The following is a 15,171-nucleotide window of genomic DNA, read 5'->3' on the forward strand; positions in this document are numbered from 1 at the left end:
GAATTTCATTGGTTTTTTAAAAGCTAATATCTATAGCTGTAAAATGTATTCTTCTTTAAATCAAAAACATATATTTTATATGTTTATTAATAATTTTTTTTATTATTATTTTTTTTTGTTCGCTCCCGGTTCGCGATCCGGGAAGCTTCCCGTTAGCTCAATGTGGTGCCGCGACCCGGTCCGCGAACCGGTAAAAGTTCCGTTTGCGCAACTGCCGCGTTAGAAATCAACATCGTGACGCGTCGCGGAAGCGCGACGTATCACGTTGTCACGTAATGCGTCTTATGACGCGCCGCGTTAGCGCACCCGGAAGTGCTCTGGTACGTGAACTGAGACGCGAAGCGCAGCTCCCCGGAAGCGATCCGGGGCGCGTCGCGAAAGCGCGACGTATCGCGTTGCCGCGTAATGCGTCTTATGACGCGCCGCGTTAGCGCACCCGGAAGTGCTCCGGAGCGCGAACCGAGGCGCGAAGCGCAGCGACCCGGAAGCGATCCGGGGCGCGTTCCGCAGCGCGTAACATAAGCGTAACAGGTCATGTGACTTGTTAATAAAACTTTTCATTGGTTCATTTCACTTTTGGTTTCATAATGATGTAAGACTAGGTCAGGTGACCTAAAAATAACACTTTTCATTGGTTTAGAACTATTGTTTTTCCCAAATGATGAAAACCCCTCCTTCTTTCCTCACTCTGACTTTCATCTTTGTGAGAGGAAGACCTTTTTTGATATTTGAGCAATGGCTTCATTGGTAGCTTCAGCTGGTGGACCCCCACCACCACCACCACCTCCTCATGGGAAGAGAGGACCACCTCCACAGTTCATCAGCAACACAGAGGAGGAAAAGGATGAACAAGAGGAAGAGGAGACAGAAGGACCACAGTTTTTACAAGAGGAGCCCCGGGTTTCTCATCGTAAAACCAGTTTTATTTGGCAGTTTTTTTCAATCCCTGAAGGGCAGAAGAAAGTTAATGCTAGATATGTGACGTGCCTCATATGTAAAGAGGCCTTATCTATTTGGGTTTGGTCTTTGCTGTGAACGGCTCCTGGAGCAAGCATTTAGCTCACTCCAGGAGCAAGTTCTCAAAGGCCAACAATTCGATCCTGAGCCTGCCCCGTCCTAAGACTACAGGGGCCCTTTTAGCAGTTCAGAAAATCTACAAACTTCAATGCATTCTGGTGGCTACATACGGTGCCGAGATTTGGGGCAGCGAAAAGCTTAGGTATACAACAGGAAGAAAACAGGTGCTGTAGGAAACTGCTGTGTATCCCAATCTCGACTCCTCAATATATATGCCATAAGGAACTTAACATAGATTTTATATCTGATTTTATCCGCGCTCGACCTGAACTTTTTTGGTTATCAGTGTGGATGAATCAGGCTGCCTCTGACCCATCAGATTATTATCGATTGCCTAAATTGTGATAAAGGGTTGGAAATTCCATGGCTAAGAGGCATGCAACAAAGCCTGCATAGTATTAATAAAGAGAATATTTTCCTAGATCCCACCTCAGCTGAAGCAGTTCCAAAAAAGGAACTGCGGGATGCCTTTTATTCTTTATATAATAGAGAGTGGGATGTTTTGGAATCTGGGAAAATACTTGTGCGCAATGACATGTTTATTGAACAGCATTGTTACTCGCTGCATATATATTTGACCTTACCAATGAGCCGATGGGAGAGGAGCTTACTATTTAGATTATGAGCTGGTACAATCAGATCTGCACTCTGTTTTCCTCTTGGCCACCACCCAAATCTCAACCAAAGTCCATGTCCCTGCGATGGGAGGAGTGGTCAATCTATTATACACTTTTTATTCTTTTGTAAGTACTATTTTAAATACTCTAAGAGGCTTTTAAATCCTTATTTTGAAAAGAGAAGACTGATCAGTCTGGATGTGGCCCATCAGTGTATAATAGCCTTAGATGATGAAGATTTGATTTTTCGCACCAGCACTTTTCTTAGAATTGCGATTAGAACACGTAGGTCTATGTTGGATCCTTGATCACTTGTGATACAATTGGGAAATGTCGTAACAGTTTTATGTAAAAATTGCTTTTTACTATACTTTTTAAATATGATTGATGGCTTTGTAACTTTTGGCATATGAATGTTATACTTGTATGGACTGACTGTGATGAATTATGAATTTGTGCTTTTATGGGTACCCCGGTATCTGAATAAAGTTAAAAACTGAAACTGATGTCTCCAAAATGTAGGATTTTTTTGTGCTTTTGCAGAATTCATTTTTTATTGCATATCCAGCATAAATTCAGATAGTTCTTTTTCTACTAAAACTTATGCAGAACAGGCATGTAAATTCACTTTTTTCCTTCAACTTCATATGGGAACCGATATTTTGCAACAATACAAAGCACCTATTACAAACACACACCCTAATTGAGACAAATAAATCAATAAATGCAGTCCCTTTTTTGCATTGCAATCTCAGCATTTTGTTGCACGATATAATGTGTGCTTTTATGTATTTATTGTCATGTACATAATTTATATTTCAATTGACCATCCTTTGGGCTTGTGGTTATTTTTGTGTGAAAATGATGGAGTTCTGAAATGGAAGTTCTGGGTGCCTTCAGATTATTAAAGGAGAGAGGAATATTGCATCAAAATAAGACCCTTAGCTAAAATTAACAATCTTCAAATAAAACATTTAGAAAATGAAGCTAAGAGAAATGGCTAACCTCGACGTCTGATCACGGGCAAATTTCCCCGACGACACCAAACGACCATCAGGCATAGACTGAAGAAGATGAAGGTCACAAGGAATGGCAGGAGCAGGAATAGTCGCCTTCGTTCGAACCTTGTCTCTTGGGCTAGAAGAAACAGTAAATAGTTATTATTTTTTGGGAAGAATTATACTGTGATTTTGTTAGAAACTCTGGAATAAATGCATAATTTTCTCTAGGGCTCCCGGTTTTATGGTATTTATTTTTTGGACATTTACGTCTGTATTTATCCATATTTATTTTTGGGTAATTTTACCTGTATTTATCCATATTTATTTTGGGAAAAAAGTTATGCTGAAACTGGTATATTTCCACATTTATTCACAAATAAATATAAAATCATGTTTGAAAGCCTGCCAGGTTACAGTGTTACGAACATTCGAAGAAGATAAATCAATCTGCCTTATAAAATAAGAAAATTGCAGTATCAACCTGCATATCTACTGCTGTTAAAATCTCTTTACTCCTTTTAGTTCAAGCCTAGCATTGCAGCACATGCGCTGATTGCTTTGCGGGGCATGCAGTATTCAATATAGGGTGGAAGCTTTGTGGAAGCTGCGCCCACTTTCGTCCATCCATATGATGAGCATGTTGTCATTTGTATCCTTCCATGGCTACTGGCCCCTTTACTTCCAGCACTATTCCCTTCCCGTGTCTCCCCCCGCCAGCAGTCCATACATCCGCCCCTTGATTGTGAATGTTTAATCCCTGCACTTCTAACTCAAGCTACACTACCAAGCCAAGTTCTACCGCCATCACTGTGCGCCCTCCACTCTGACTCTCTTACCAGCCTTCGGCTCGCTTACGGTCTCCATTGCAGCATAGTCACAGTTACAACATCACATGATCTTTTGTTCAAAATGACACCGCTGTGGGCAGGTCATGTGCAGAAAATACTTTCTTCATGAGTAGACTAATCTTTCAGGTGTAGGCTCATGCGCATTTGGTATCATACATTTGGCTTTTTGCTGTTTACAACTGGTCGTCGGTCTGGACTAATGCGATGTTAGGGGAAAGCAGCTACAAACTAGGCCATCCTTAATTTTGCAACAGCCTCGAACTGCATATTACTGTTCAATGGGAAATACATTTGCGCGTCTAATAAAAACTCGCACTTTGACTTGTTTTCATGAGAGTATTAGTCAAACACAAAATACCCCCTTTGTATGATTCAGGGTTATAATATTTGTGTTTCCCCTCTGATTTAGTTCTTAGATCTGTTAACCTCAATAACGGCATCTGTGCGTCTGGCCTCTATGTTTGAGTCGCAGGCTGCGGAGAGGACTGAGGACGCATGTGCTGAGCGAAGAAATGGCTTCCTCCATGTGAATGTCTTGCATGGCCACTTGAACTCGTCTTCTTTAAAAGCTGTTGCGGCTTGCGATGGGGAAGATCCAGGGCCACAAGTACTGCAACAGAGCTGGCTTATGGCCGCTGTCAACCTCTGAAGGTAAGGACTATGAAGCAGGACCCATGGAGTGTGAGAACAGAGACCACATAGGAAGATCAGAACTTCTGGAAAAAGTGAGTACTTGTTATACATAACAGTGCTTTTGTAGATAGCGATTGGAGAATTAATGGGGGTGCGGGACGAGGTGAATGACTCCTAAGGAAGGCTGGCAGTAGGGCGGGAAGGCTCAGGATCTATTGTTGTAGACAATGGCTGAAGTACATTATAAACAAACGTTGGCAAATCCAATACATCTGGCCCTTTATGACTGATACAACCTCTCAGTGACTTTCACACACGCCTGTATTACCGCTCTTATAACACACATTGCCTTTACACACACAAACACGGCAAAATGTGGTAATGCTGCTGATGATGGTGAGAGTTGAAGTGTTGATTGAAGTAGTAGCGGTCTTGAGGTAGCACTCGTATTAGTGATGGTGGTAGTAGCACTGGTGTTGATGGCAATAGTGCTGGTGGTAGTAATGATGATTGTGCTATTAATGTTGAGAGTGGTTAGGATGGTGTTGGCAGCAGTGCTTCTATAGTGTTGATAATAGTGGTGGTGTGATACTAGTACAGCTAGCTAGGGTTGGCAGTGGTGCTGCTGGTTTTGGTGGTTGCAACAGTGATGTCAACAATGGTGGTAATGAAGGTGGTGTTAGTAATAATTGGGATTATAGTGGTGGTGATGGTGGAAGTGAAGTTATTTATTGTGTTGGTGATAGTGGTGCTGGGCTGGATTAGGATCTAAGGTTCTGTTGCCTGATCTAGAGGAACTTGTTTTGGCTGCAGCAAGATGTGGATTACATTTCCAAAGCCAAACATCTGTTCTGCTGTGGGTTTAGAAAACGAGGAGGGTTTGCCCATCTGTGAGGGAATACAAGCATACCCTACTCACGTGTACTGCATGCACCCAGAAACAAGCATTTGCAATGCAACAGTTCTCGCATTCATGCAAGTTTGAGCTATTGGCATTGTGAATGACAATGCCTTTTACTTATGTTTTAGTTTTTGAAACATAAATAAAATGCATTGTCATTTACAATATCAATAGCTTAAACTTGTGTAAATGCGAGCCCTAATGCATTGCAAATGCTTGTTTAACCCCTTTCCTATCATTCCACACAGCTATCGGCCTGGCAGTCATAGCAGAGAGTATTTAGAATCTCCCAAAGCACCCCAATTTCCTCTTTTATCCACATTTAAAAATAAATACAGACAAGGAAACAAAATGGTTTTCTGGCTGTATTTATCCGTAAAAATTAGTGGAAACGGAAAACAAGGAGGCTTAATTATATGTGGTGGAGAAATGTACAGCCTCCCTAATCTCTCCCTGCCTGCATATTAAGTGTCAAATGTAACACACAATCTTTTTGACATGAATTATATCAAGCTAAGGGGCTGATAATGAGTTTGACAGTCCATTGAACCGTCAAACTCACGGTGGCGTGGCAGGAACCGTCGCACTGGTGGTCCGAATGCAACATTATGAGTGTGGCGGTCCCATTGCCACACAACAGTAGCAATCACCGGGGATCCATGATCCCTGGCCAGTGGCACAGCGGTCCGGCCCGCAATGTGTTTGTGCTAGCGCTGCGGCACCGCCAAGCATATTATGAGTTTCCACAAAGCCACAGTTCTCATGGCAGTATGCCAGCCATCAAAACTGAGGTGGTGAGGACACTAAGGGGGCCCTACAGGGACCACTGGTGCCTCTGAGCCAGGGGATGCATTCAGGGGAGCACATGGTGTGCCCCCTGTCTAAATGCACCCCCAGTTTCTGCACAGCATGAACTTCATAATCCATACTGTGCAGGAACTTGCTTTGGCACTGCCAGTGCAGTGCCTTTCTAACAGGCACTGCTGTGGAACCGCCTAAGCACCGCCCACCTGACCACAAATTAATTTGTTATCTGACGGGTGCTGTGCTAACCAGTTTTGCAGGGTAGGAGCGAGGCAGTGGCAGACCGCCACAACACCGCAGCACTCGTAATCAGGCCCTAAGTCTGTTTCCCCAGAAGATACAGTCAATAGCCCCATGTAAGAGGCTCTTAAATTTTACAAAGAGAGCCAACGTTTTTTGGGAGCTTCCTCGAACACCTGTCAAATCCTATGTTCACTGAGGAGATATATGAATAGTTTTTATAAAAAGTGACTTGATTGTCTGATGTAACCTTTAGACTGCTACTCAACTCTGCATGTGAGGGAACTGATGCATATTGCAACCACTACAAAAATTCACCTGAAGAGAAGGACAATGACGGTTTAACAGTCGATAAAGACAGGCACACCGGCCCTGTTGTTTCTTCTTGATTCTCGTTAGTGACACGACAGCAGTAGTCCGTGATGGAATTTGGATCGAATTTCATCTTGCTGGTGAGAGTGACAATGCCATCTACTGCAACATGCTCGACTTCGCTCTTTGCCCAGGTAGTCTGGTTGCTGTCATACCATTCTAAAATCCCTCCATTTCCATTTCCATTGGCTTTGCAGACAATCTTTTGCTCCTGCTCACTCAAAAAGATCTGGGGAGCACAGAAACCTTTTAAAACAAACAGGAATTAGCATTAACAAAAAGAAGAATCAGCATTAGGAAGTTCTCAGTTCAAGACTTGTCCCAAAACTAATGGGGCCATGCCCAACCTACACGCAAATAATGACTATCAGCGAGATTTCATTGAATCTATACATTTTATAATAATGTGTACAAGTGGAAGAAATCATATTTGAAAATGAGGTCTCCCTAAAGGAACTGCTTGACTTTATTTTATTGATATCAGTATATTGTTGTCAATCTAGGAATTAGTTATCTGAGTTGACTTTCATATGGTTCTTACTAGGGGTGGGCGATAAATTCTGCTCCACTGGCGTAGTCGGCGGAGTATTGGGCACTCTGCGTTACACATGCAACGCAGAGTTCAGGCCAACTTACCGTGGTGATGTTTTTTCACGTGTGCGGCTCTACCACAGGAAGCTGGAGACGGCAAGTGAGAATTTGGGTCCCCTCGCGCAATTTTCAGGCACTAGGTGGGCATCCAGTGAGATTTTCATAATGCAGGCAGTTGCGGGCAGTCTTGACCATTAGCGGTGGGAAAGCTCCTGCTCGATCAGAAAATGGAGTTGAGCTGCAGCAAAACCATACCAAGAAGCAGCGCCCTTTGGCATGCCTCTTGGTGGTGCTTGAACTGATTTTTCAGCATTGAACGTGCTCCTGGCGCTAAAAATCAGCATAAGCAGCAAGTCGTCCTGATTTTCAATGTAATTCTGTGGAATTCCCTTGAGTAAAACTCAGCAAGTTTCACCCACACCTAGTTCTGACTATAGGTTTTTAATTAGTAGCAGTTGAACACCAATTATGTAGAAATATGTGTCTGTCAGAAAAATAGCAAATGCTTTATACAACAGTCAAATGCATTTACATGATTTAGTTGGTTGTATGTCAAAACATCTGCTACAGAAATATGATCTTACCAAAATATTGTGGCCAAAATACTGAGGATCTAAATAATAGAAGTGCATATAGGTAAGTATAGATTTACTATTCTTAACTCCACATCTATGTACCTTGACAATGTACTTATCCTCAAGGTAATTATACGTGGAGTTAAGTAAAATAAACCTATATTTACCTGTATACTTACCTTGTCGATATTTTGGTCTTTGATATTTTGTCCATGATTTTCTGATAGAATACTCAGGGCCTTATTTAAAAATCTGACGGCTATCCCATCCACAGTATTACAAGTATCCGATAGCATTTGTTGTAACAGAACAGATGAGATATCAGCATGTTTTGCCTATTCCGTCAGTGGAACAGACAAGATAGCATTGAGGTCCTTGTGACATGCACTATAAATGGCATAGAATTCTGGTGCCCACCATCTATGCCCACAATATAAATCTTGATGTTTCTTGTATACAGAAATACCATTTTATTAAAGTTTTAGGGTTCAATCTCAAGTGAGTAATTGTCAACACATTTTTTATTTCAGATTTCATGTGTTGGACCTTTCCACTGAACCGCGGTCTTAAGCCTCTTGTGAAGGAAGGAAATGTTTATTCTGGGTGTTTTATTAACTTCTTTATACTTGCATGCATACTTCTGTATCAGACATATTTATTCTAATGCCATAGTCTTTGCTTACTCTTATTAGCATTTCAATAAAGCAGGACTTAATTTCCTATTTATCCCATCTCTCTTTTTTTTTTTTATTGAATCCGAGTCTCGCCTTTTTTTCCCTATGTTATGAATGAGGGTGGGTATGTAGTCAAATTCTTTAGGAAAAGTAACTTCCGAGCACCTGATTTTGTCTTTCTGTAAGAAACATGTATGCTTCCTAGGACAAGTGGTCTTAAAAACGTTTTATTACATGCCAAGTATTGATTGAAAATAGGATTCTTCTTTAAATGTGCTTACAAAGTACAAGATGTAGCCTGTGTGTGTGGGTATCTTTACTCATGTGAGAATAAATGCTCTGAAATCCTCAAAGACACCAACACCGACATCATGGAATGCAAGTTTTGAGCCCAGCAGAGGGTAACAGTGCTTACAAGCAGCAATGCAACATTTCCTAATGCCAATGTTAAAAAAATCTGTAGAATTCAGAGTTAGAGAGACAGCCACACTAATGCTACGATGCAGCATTAAAAAGTGCAGCCCACTGTCATTTGAGGTATCAGGATAACATGGCTAAAAGCATTGTCACGATAATGTGTGAATATCGCTGTATTTCCAGCGATATTCACGCATTTCGAATGATTTTTATCGTTTCTGAGATAAACCTTGATGATAGCAAGGTATCTCAGCGATAAAAATCGTCGTAGCACGGCGATAAAATTATTCCCGCTAACCCTGCTTAGCGATAATTATCGCTTTTGCTAGGTAATATGCCCCTATATTTTTACTAGAAACAAAAATTTTAAAAGGGAATTATTCCTAACATACATCTTAATAGCAAGTCATTGGGTGCTATTTTATTTGAAACAAGATTTTTGACGCTTGCAAATTGCTGTTTTCATTTTAGAATAGATTATTGGTAAAAAAGAAAAGAAAAATGATAATGTCTGTTTCTGTTTAATCACTTTGCCCATCACGTATGGTATCCAGTATAATGTACATCATTTAAACCAATAGTATAGTTTAATGTGGATTTACTTGTTAGCATCAACGAGAGCAAACAACATAAAATATGGAGCCTGGTGTTTTTAGGACCGGCGTTAGCCAAGATCTTTTGATTTTACTAAAATTAAAAGTAAAATATACTTACTTAAATGGGTTTTCAGCCACCTCTGTAATTTAATGTAATGTAATGTAAAAGGCATTTCTGCTCCGAGGAGTGTCCTGGCGCTCTGCACTTCCAGAGAGGTGAAGCTGAGATAAACAACATCAGACATGCTTAAAAATCCATGTTTTCAATTTTTTCCAGAACTGGGGGGTAGATGAAATGCATATTAACTCCAGAGGGAGTTTATTCCAAAGAGAGGGTCCCAAAAATGAAAAGGAGCTGCCCCTCATTCTGTACCTAAGAATGCTGGGGATTTTGGCGGGAAAGAGGTTGGCTGAGCGCAGACACCTATAGGAGAATAAAAACGAATTCTTGCTCTGAGTTACCCTGTGCCAGACTGCTTAGGAGCCGGATTTATCGGGCTGGGAATCATGATGAGCGTGAGATGATGGGAGTTTTCAGTACTGGCTACTCGATGTATGTGAAAACTAAGGAATAGGACGATTTAAGCATTGGAACTGCCCATGCATCAAATTGACGTCGCGGCCAGTTGGGGATCAGTTACTGTCTTAATTATTAAAGGTTGTGCATCGACTATTTTTGATTGTTTCGTTTGGTGGCTGAATTAAAGAGTACTGGGTTAGGCGCACGAATTGATGAATTTAAAGAAACAGAGCGGAATACGTGTGGATTGATATTGTATTGAATGCATTTTGGACCACCAGCAACTTACTGCATTGCCGCAGTCAAGCTTAGATGTTATCAAAGCTTGCACTACCAGTTTCCTATCAGGGAGAGACAGAAAATGGAACTTCCTGAGCACTCACAGCAGACCAAAACAAGTTCCTACTACTGCATTAACCTGTGACAGAAAAAAGAGCCCAGCATAGCTAGTGTGGCTTAATACAGGGGTGCATCCTCTGGCTAAAAGGACTGCCATGGCTTGTCTGGTCTGGTAAAAAAAAAAGTAGCTTGGTTTTGCCTGCATTACACTTAAGATGGTGGAAAGATAGCCACTGAAAATTATCTGACAAACAAGTTCAAATTTTTTCAGCAGGGACTACTTCATCCCTACTCCAGGAACAAAGTGTCATCAGCATATGAAATTCTTTTTGCACCCAAGAACAACAGAGGAGTGAGGTATATATTGAATAATGTAGGGCTCAATGCAGAACCCTGTGGTACATTCCTCCTGTAGATCACTATAACTGGCGTAAAAGGTGGACATCAGACCTCTTGACCTCTGCTTCCAGAAAAGAAGTCAGCCATTACCATGCCTGCCCCCTGATCCCGAAAGCATGGAGACATGCAGGAGTGGGGTATCATGTTGAATGCTGCTGAAAAATCTAATATAATCAGCACAACCCTGTCCCCGACATCTAAAGTACACCTGATGTAATCCTCCACCTCCACTAGAGCCATCTCTGTTCTGCAATAGATGGAAACCAGACTGACTTGGCTGCAGCAAATGATTGCTTTCCAGGTAGTGGGATAGCTACAGGTTGAGATGCTTTTTTCAGAACTTTTGAGAGGGCAGGAAGGAATCAAATGGGCCTGTAATTAGATGGATCCATAGCATCTGCCTGGGGTTTCTTCAGCAGAGGTACAATTTTAGCCTGCTTCCAGGCAATGGGTACTCTGGCAGAAGAGAGTGATGCATTTAGGAGATTGTTAGCCAGAGGGCTAAGGCCTTCTGCTTCTAGAGCCAGAAGACTTGTGGTACATGAATCTGAGGGAGAGCCGACTTAAGACTGTGAATTGCTAATAGTGATCCTACAAGAGAGATCGGATCAAACATATCTAGTGAGAGGGTCAAATCCTAGTTTGGCTAGGCTGCTGATCATCCCCCATCATCTCCTCCACCTGTAAAGAAGGGAGAGACTTGCTTGAATATTAGCAATCTTATTCTTGAAGTAGTGAGCAAGTTCTTCACATCATTCCATGGAGGGCACCTGCCATCCTACACAAGCCACTGGGGAAATAAAGGTTTTCACTATGTTAACAATTTCTATTGACTTATTACCAGCATTTAGGATTTTGCCATTTTGACCTCTTTTTGATATTTTTGTTAAACTACTTTAGCAGTTGCACTATAAGAGACCCTCCACTGTCTTGCAAGATGTTTACATACACTCTTAACTTGTTTGAGGGAGTCTGTGTGCTAAGGACAGAAAGGCTTAGCTTGGAGTGACTACCATGGCAGTTGGGATGCTAAATCGCGAGTAGTGGAGCTAATCCAGTTATCAAGGCGTCCTCTTGACACCCCAGATATTGGCCCTGCTTGAGGTTGATTCCTCCCAACACAGGACCACCAAAATGTAAGTGGTCAAACCAAACTAATGGGGTGGGAGTGTCCACTTTCAGTTGTAACTCTCTTCATCAATTGGTCTGTTGTTGGTCTGTTGTTGGGTCATTCACATTTTGCTTCCACCCACTAAGGCATACAGCATGGGACAGTGGGTCAGTCTACTTTAGCTACTGGTTAACTTCACTTTGCATGACTGCATTTTGCACACTCACAATGAGCACATACACACACAAGTTAGTTCCCTTTAGTGCCAGTAATTTGTTTTTTGCCTTTTAATTATTAGTGTTGCCTTTGTCTTTAGTGCCTGAAGTGAAATCAGGACTTCTTTGTACCAGATGTGAGCAGAAGGCCACATTCCACACTTTTTAAGGTGCGTTCAGGGTGATTGTAGACTGCACATCTGTAGTTGGTATATTTTCTGCTCTTTGGGTGCCTATACACTCTTTCTCACCAGTTTGTGATATTCTCTGTTACATTGCCACCTTCTTGGCTTTTCCTCACGTAAACGTTATCACTGATTACCACTTCCGCATTTTCACCTAACTTCACATTCGTTAACCTTTTGCCGTTCTGTTCCCCTACCAGGTCGCTCCTAGCATGTGTACCTTTTTGGATTTAACATCACGCTATCTCACGCTATTATTGATCATTATTATATCCATTAGCTACACACTATGGGGCCGATTCCAATCCTGGAAAAACGCTGTACAAATCGTGGTATGGAGCTACTTGTAAGGAGACCCCTACAACCTAGGAAGTACGATCCGTACAAATAGACGCTCTCCATACAAATTGTTAAAAGACCATACAACTCGTATATACAAGCGATTCCGATTCGGATTGCTCTGTACACGACGTTCCCATGTATTCCCGGCAGCAGTTTACAACCCGGCAAGTACGATTCGTACAAACGGCACTCCATACAGCTCTTTTTTTACAAGAGCCAAAAAGTGCTGGACAAACCTTGTACGCCCCGAAAACAGTACGAGACAGAACCCCCTCATGTACGCGTCGTACACCCCATGAATACAGGGGTACGGTGCGTACGGATGGCATGGAAAGTGGGGTACGGTGCGTACATATGCGATGAAGGGGTACTGGTCGTGTACGCACCGTACAAGCACCGTACCCCAAAATCACGTATGTACGCACCGTACCCCAAAAACGTGTACGTACGCACCGTACCCCAAAAACGCGATTTAGGGGTACGGTGCGTACGTACTCAATTTTGGGGTATGGTGCGTACGTATGCGATTTTGGGGTATGGTGCGTACGTACGCGATTTTGGGGTACGGTGCGTACATACACAATTTTGGGGTACGGTGCTTGTACGGTGCGTACACGACCAGTACCCCAAAATCACGTATGTACGCACCGTACCCCAAAAATCGCGTATGTACTTTGCGTACATTCGTGATGTTGGGGTATGCACCATACACACACCTCGCATGTGGGGGGACCCCTGTACGCCTCATACCCCTATACGACCCGTACCCCGGTATGAGTCGTACCCCCAAAACGAGTCATACCAGGATACGAGGCGTATAGGGGTTCGCCCTTTTCCATACAAATCGTATGCTGACAACCCGGTACCATTCGTACTTGACGGGTTGGACAGCCTTTTTACAAATTGTATGGTCTTTTTTACAAGTCCGTGTCGTACAGCTTTTCCCAGTCCGATTTGTAAGGATCGGGACGATCTGTATGTATTTTTCCCGTACGAATCGTACTACACGGGTTGGAAGGTACTTTTACAATTTGTATGGAAAAAAATACAAATCCTATTTGTATGGAAAATAAAAATCCAGGATCAGAATCGGCCCCTATGTTTGCTTGTAGATTGTCCCCTGACGAAGGGCAGATGCGATGCCCGAAATGCATTGGGATTGCTGACCAACTGCGATTGGAGGAAATAATTTTGAGTGATTTATTTTAATTTCATGAATATCGCTGGATATCACAATCAATACTATTGGCATTAAGTGGTCATTAAAGAAGTACTGATTATGGACTGGTTTCAAGTCATATCATCATACAGTTTGTTATATAGTAGATTGAAACAATTTTTTGTTATCCCACACTGTGCACTGGGGGACAATCCCTTTCCAGGGTCTGCACCTTAGATACTGTTTACAACGCTGTTGGGTACAGACAGCGAAGCCCCAGTTGCACACCACACCTGGCAATTTGAATACCAAAGATAACGGGTTGTGCATGTCCCACCCCATTGGTCAATATACACATTCCACACTTTATCAGTTCCTGTCTCCTACCAATGCATTTGTAAATTCCTTTTGCATTGTCCTTTGTTTATCTGACTACTGGTATTTCACAGCAAAACAGATTGCGTCCATTTGAAACTGTTCTGTATTAAATTGTCCTCTTTGTACTATGCATGCGGTACACAAACCAAAAGCTTCAATATCATATATGTGATTTCATCAACTTACAATTCTTCAGAACACGTTTATTCTGGACTCCTTCTCACCAATGGGTCTTTAATAAACTTTACTCAGGAAGTAAACCAGCCTTTATCCTGTTTAATTTGCAGCACTTTTAAGACTTATCTTTCTTTTTTTCTTGTTGCTTACCTTTTTTCTGTCTTTCTTTCTTTCCTTCTTTTTATTAATTTGCTTTCTTTTATTTTTCATTCTCTTTCTTTCTTTCCTTTCTTTCTTATTTCATTCTTTCTTTCCTCCCTTTACTTTTTTCTTCATTGCTTTCTTTTTTCTTTCTTTCCTGCTATCTACTTATTTCTTTCTTTCGTTCTTTCCTTTTTTTCTTTTGTTCTATAGTTCCTTTCATTTTCCTTTCTTTTGTACTTTCTCTCTTGTTTTCTTACTTTCTTTCCTTCCTTCTTTCCTTCCTAATTTCCTTCCGTCTTTCTTATTTCTGTCTTTCTTTCTATGTTTCAGTTTTTCTTTCTTTCGTTCTTTTCTTTATTTTTGTTTTTCCTTCTTTTTTGCTTTCTTTCTTTGCTACTTTCCTTCTTTTATCTGTATTGATTTCCTTTTTTCATTTCTTTCCTTATTCTTTCTTATCTTTGTTCTTATTTATCTTTCATTCATTCTTTCTTGCTTTCTTTCTTTCTTACCTACCTTTATTCTTTCCATCCATGAAACTTTCTCTCTTACTTTCTTTGTCTCTTTCTTTCTTCCTTACTTAAAGACAAAAGGCTTTCAGTCAAAGGTAGGACAATTGGCATTTTTTGGTCTGTGTGAACCAAGATCTTTTGATTTTACTAAAATTATGTGTATGACAGAGTTACATTGAGAATTTTTCAGCCACACTTCATCCATTTGTATGTTTTTTGTTATTCACATTCTTATTTAACCCACTCGAGCATGCATCAAGGGGCAAATCATCAATCAACTTCCACCATTGGGTGACTTTAAGTTGGGCATGCTGCCCTTTCACAAGGAGCACATCCACATACAAAGT

The 15,171-nt window shown here is 41.4% G+C and overlaps 1 protein-coding gene and 1 long non-coding RNA gene across 4 annotated transcripts in view; one reads left to right on the forward strand and one right to left on the reverse strand.

The window, feature by feature from the left end:
• LOC144767396 (uncharacterized) overlaps positions 1-8,383 on the forward strand; it is a 73,690-nt gene extending 65,307 nt beyond the window's left edge. Inside the window, exons 2-3 of the long non-coding RNA XR_013598188.1 lie at positions 3,953-4,194; positions 8,190-8,383. This is a non-coding gene — a long non-coding RNA (uncharacterized LOC144767396). The remainder of the gene's footprint in view (positions 1-3,952; positions 4,195-8,189) is intronic.
• Positions 1-15,171, reverse strand: part of LOC144767395 (uncharacterized) — a 442,933-nt gene that overhangs the window by 67,095 nt on the left and 360,667 nt on the right. For all 3 annotated transcript variants that reach the window (XM_078650843.1, XM_078650841.1, XM_078650842.1), the window contains 2 exons: positions 6,440-6,739; positions 2,700-2,831 (listed from right to left, as the gene is read on the reverse strand). In XM_078650843.1, coding sequence (XP_078506969.1) covers positions 2,700-2,831; positions 6,440-6,739 — 432 coding nt within the window. The remainder of the gene's footprint in view (positions 1-2,699; positions 2,832-6,439; positions 6,740-15,171) is intronic.

Source organism: Lissotriton helveticus, chromosome 7 (assembly GCF_964261635.1).
Source record: "Lissotriton helveticus chromosome 7, aLisHel1.1, whole genome shotgun sequence".
NCBI lineage: Eukaryota > Metazoa > Chordata > Amphibia > Caudata > Salamandridae > Lissotriton > Lissotriton helveticus.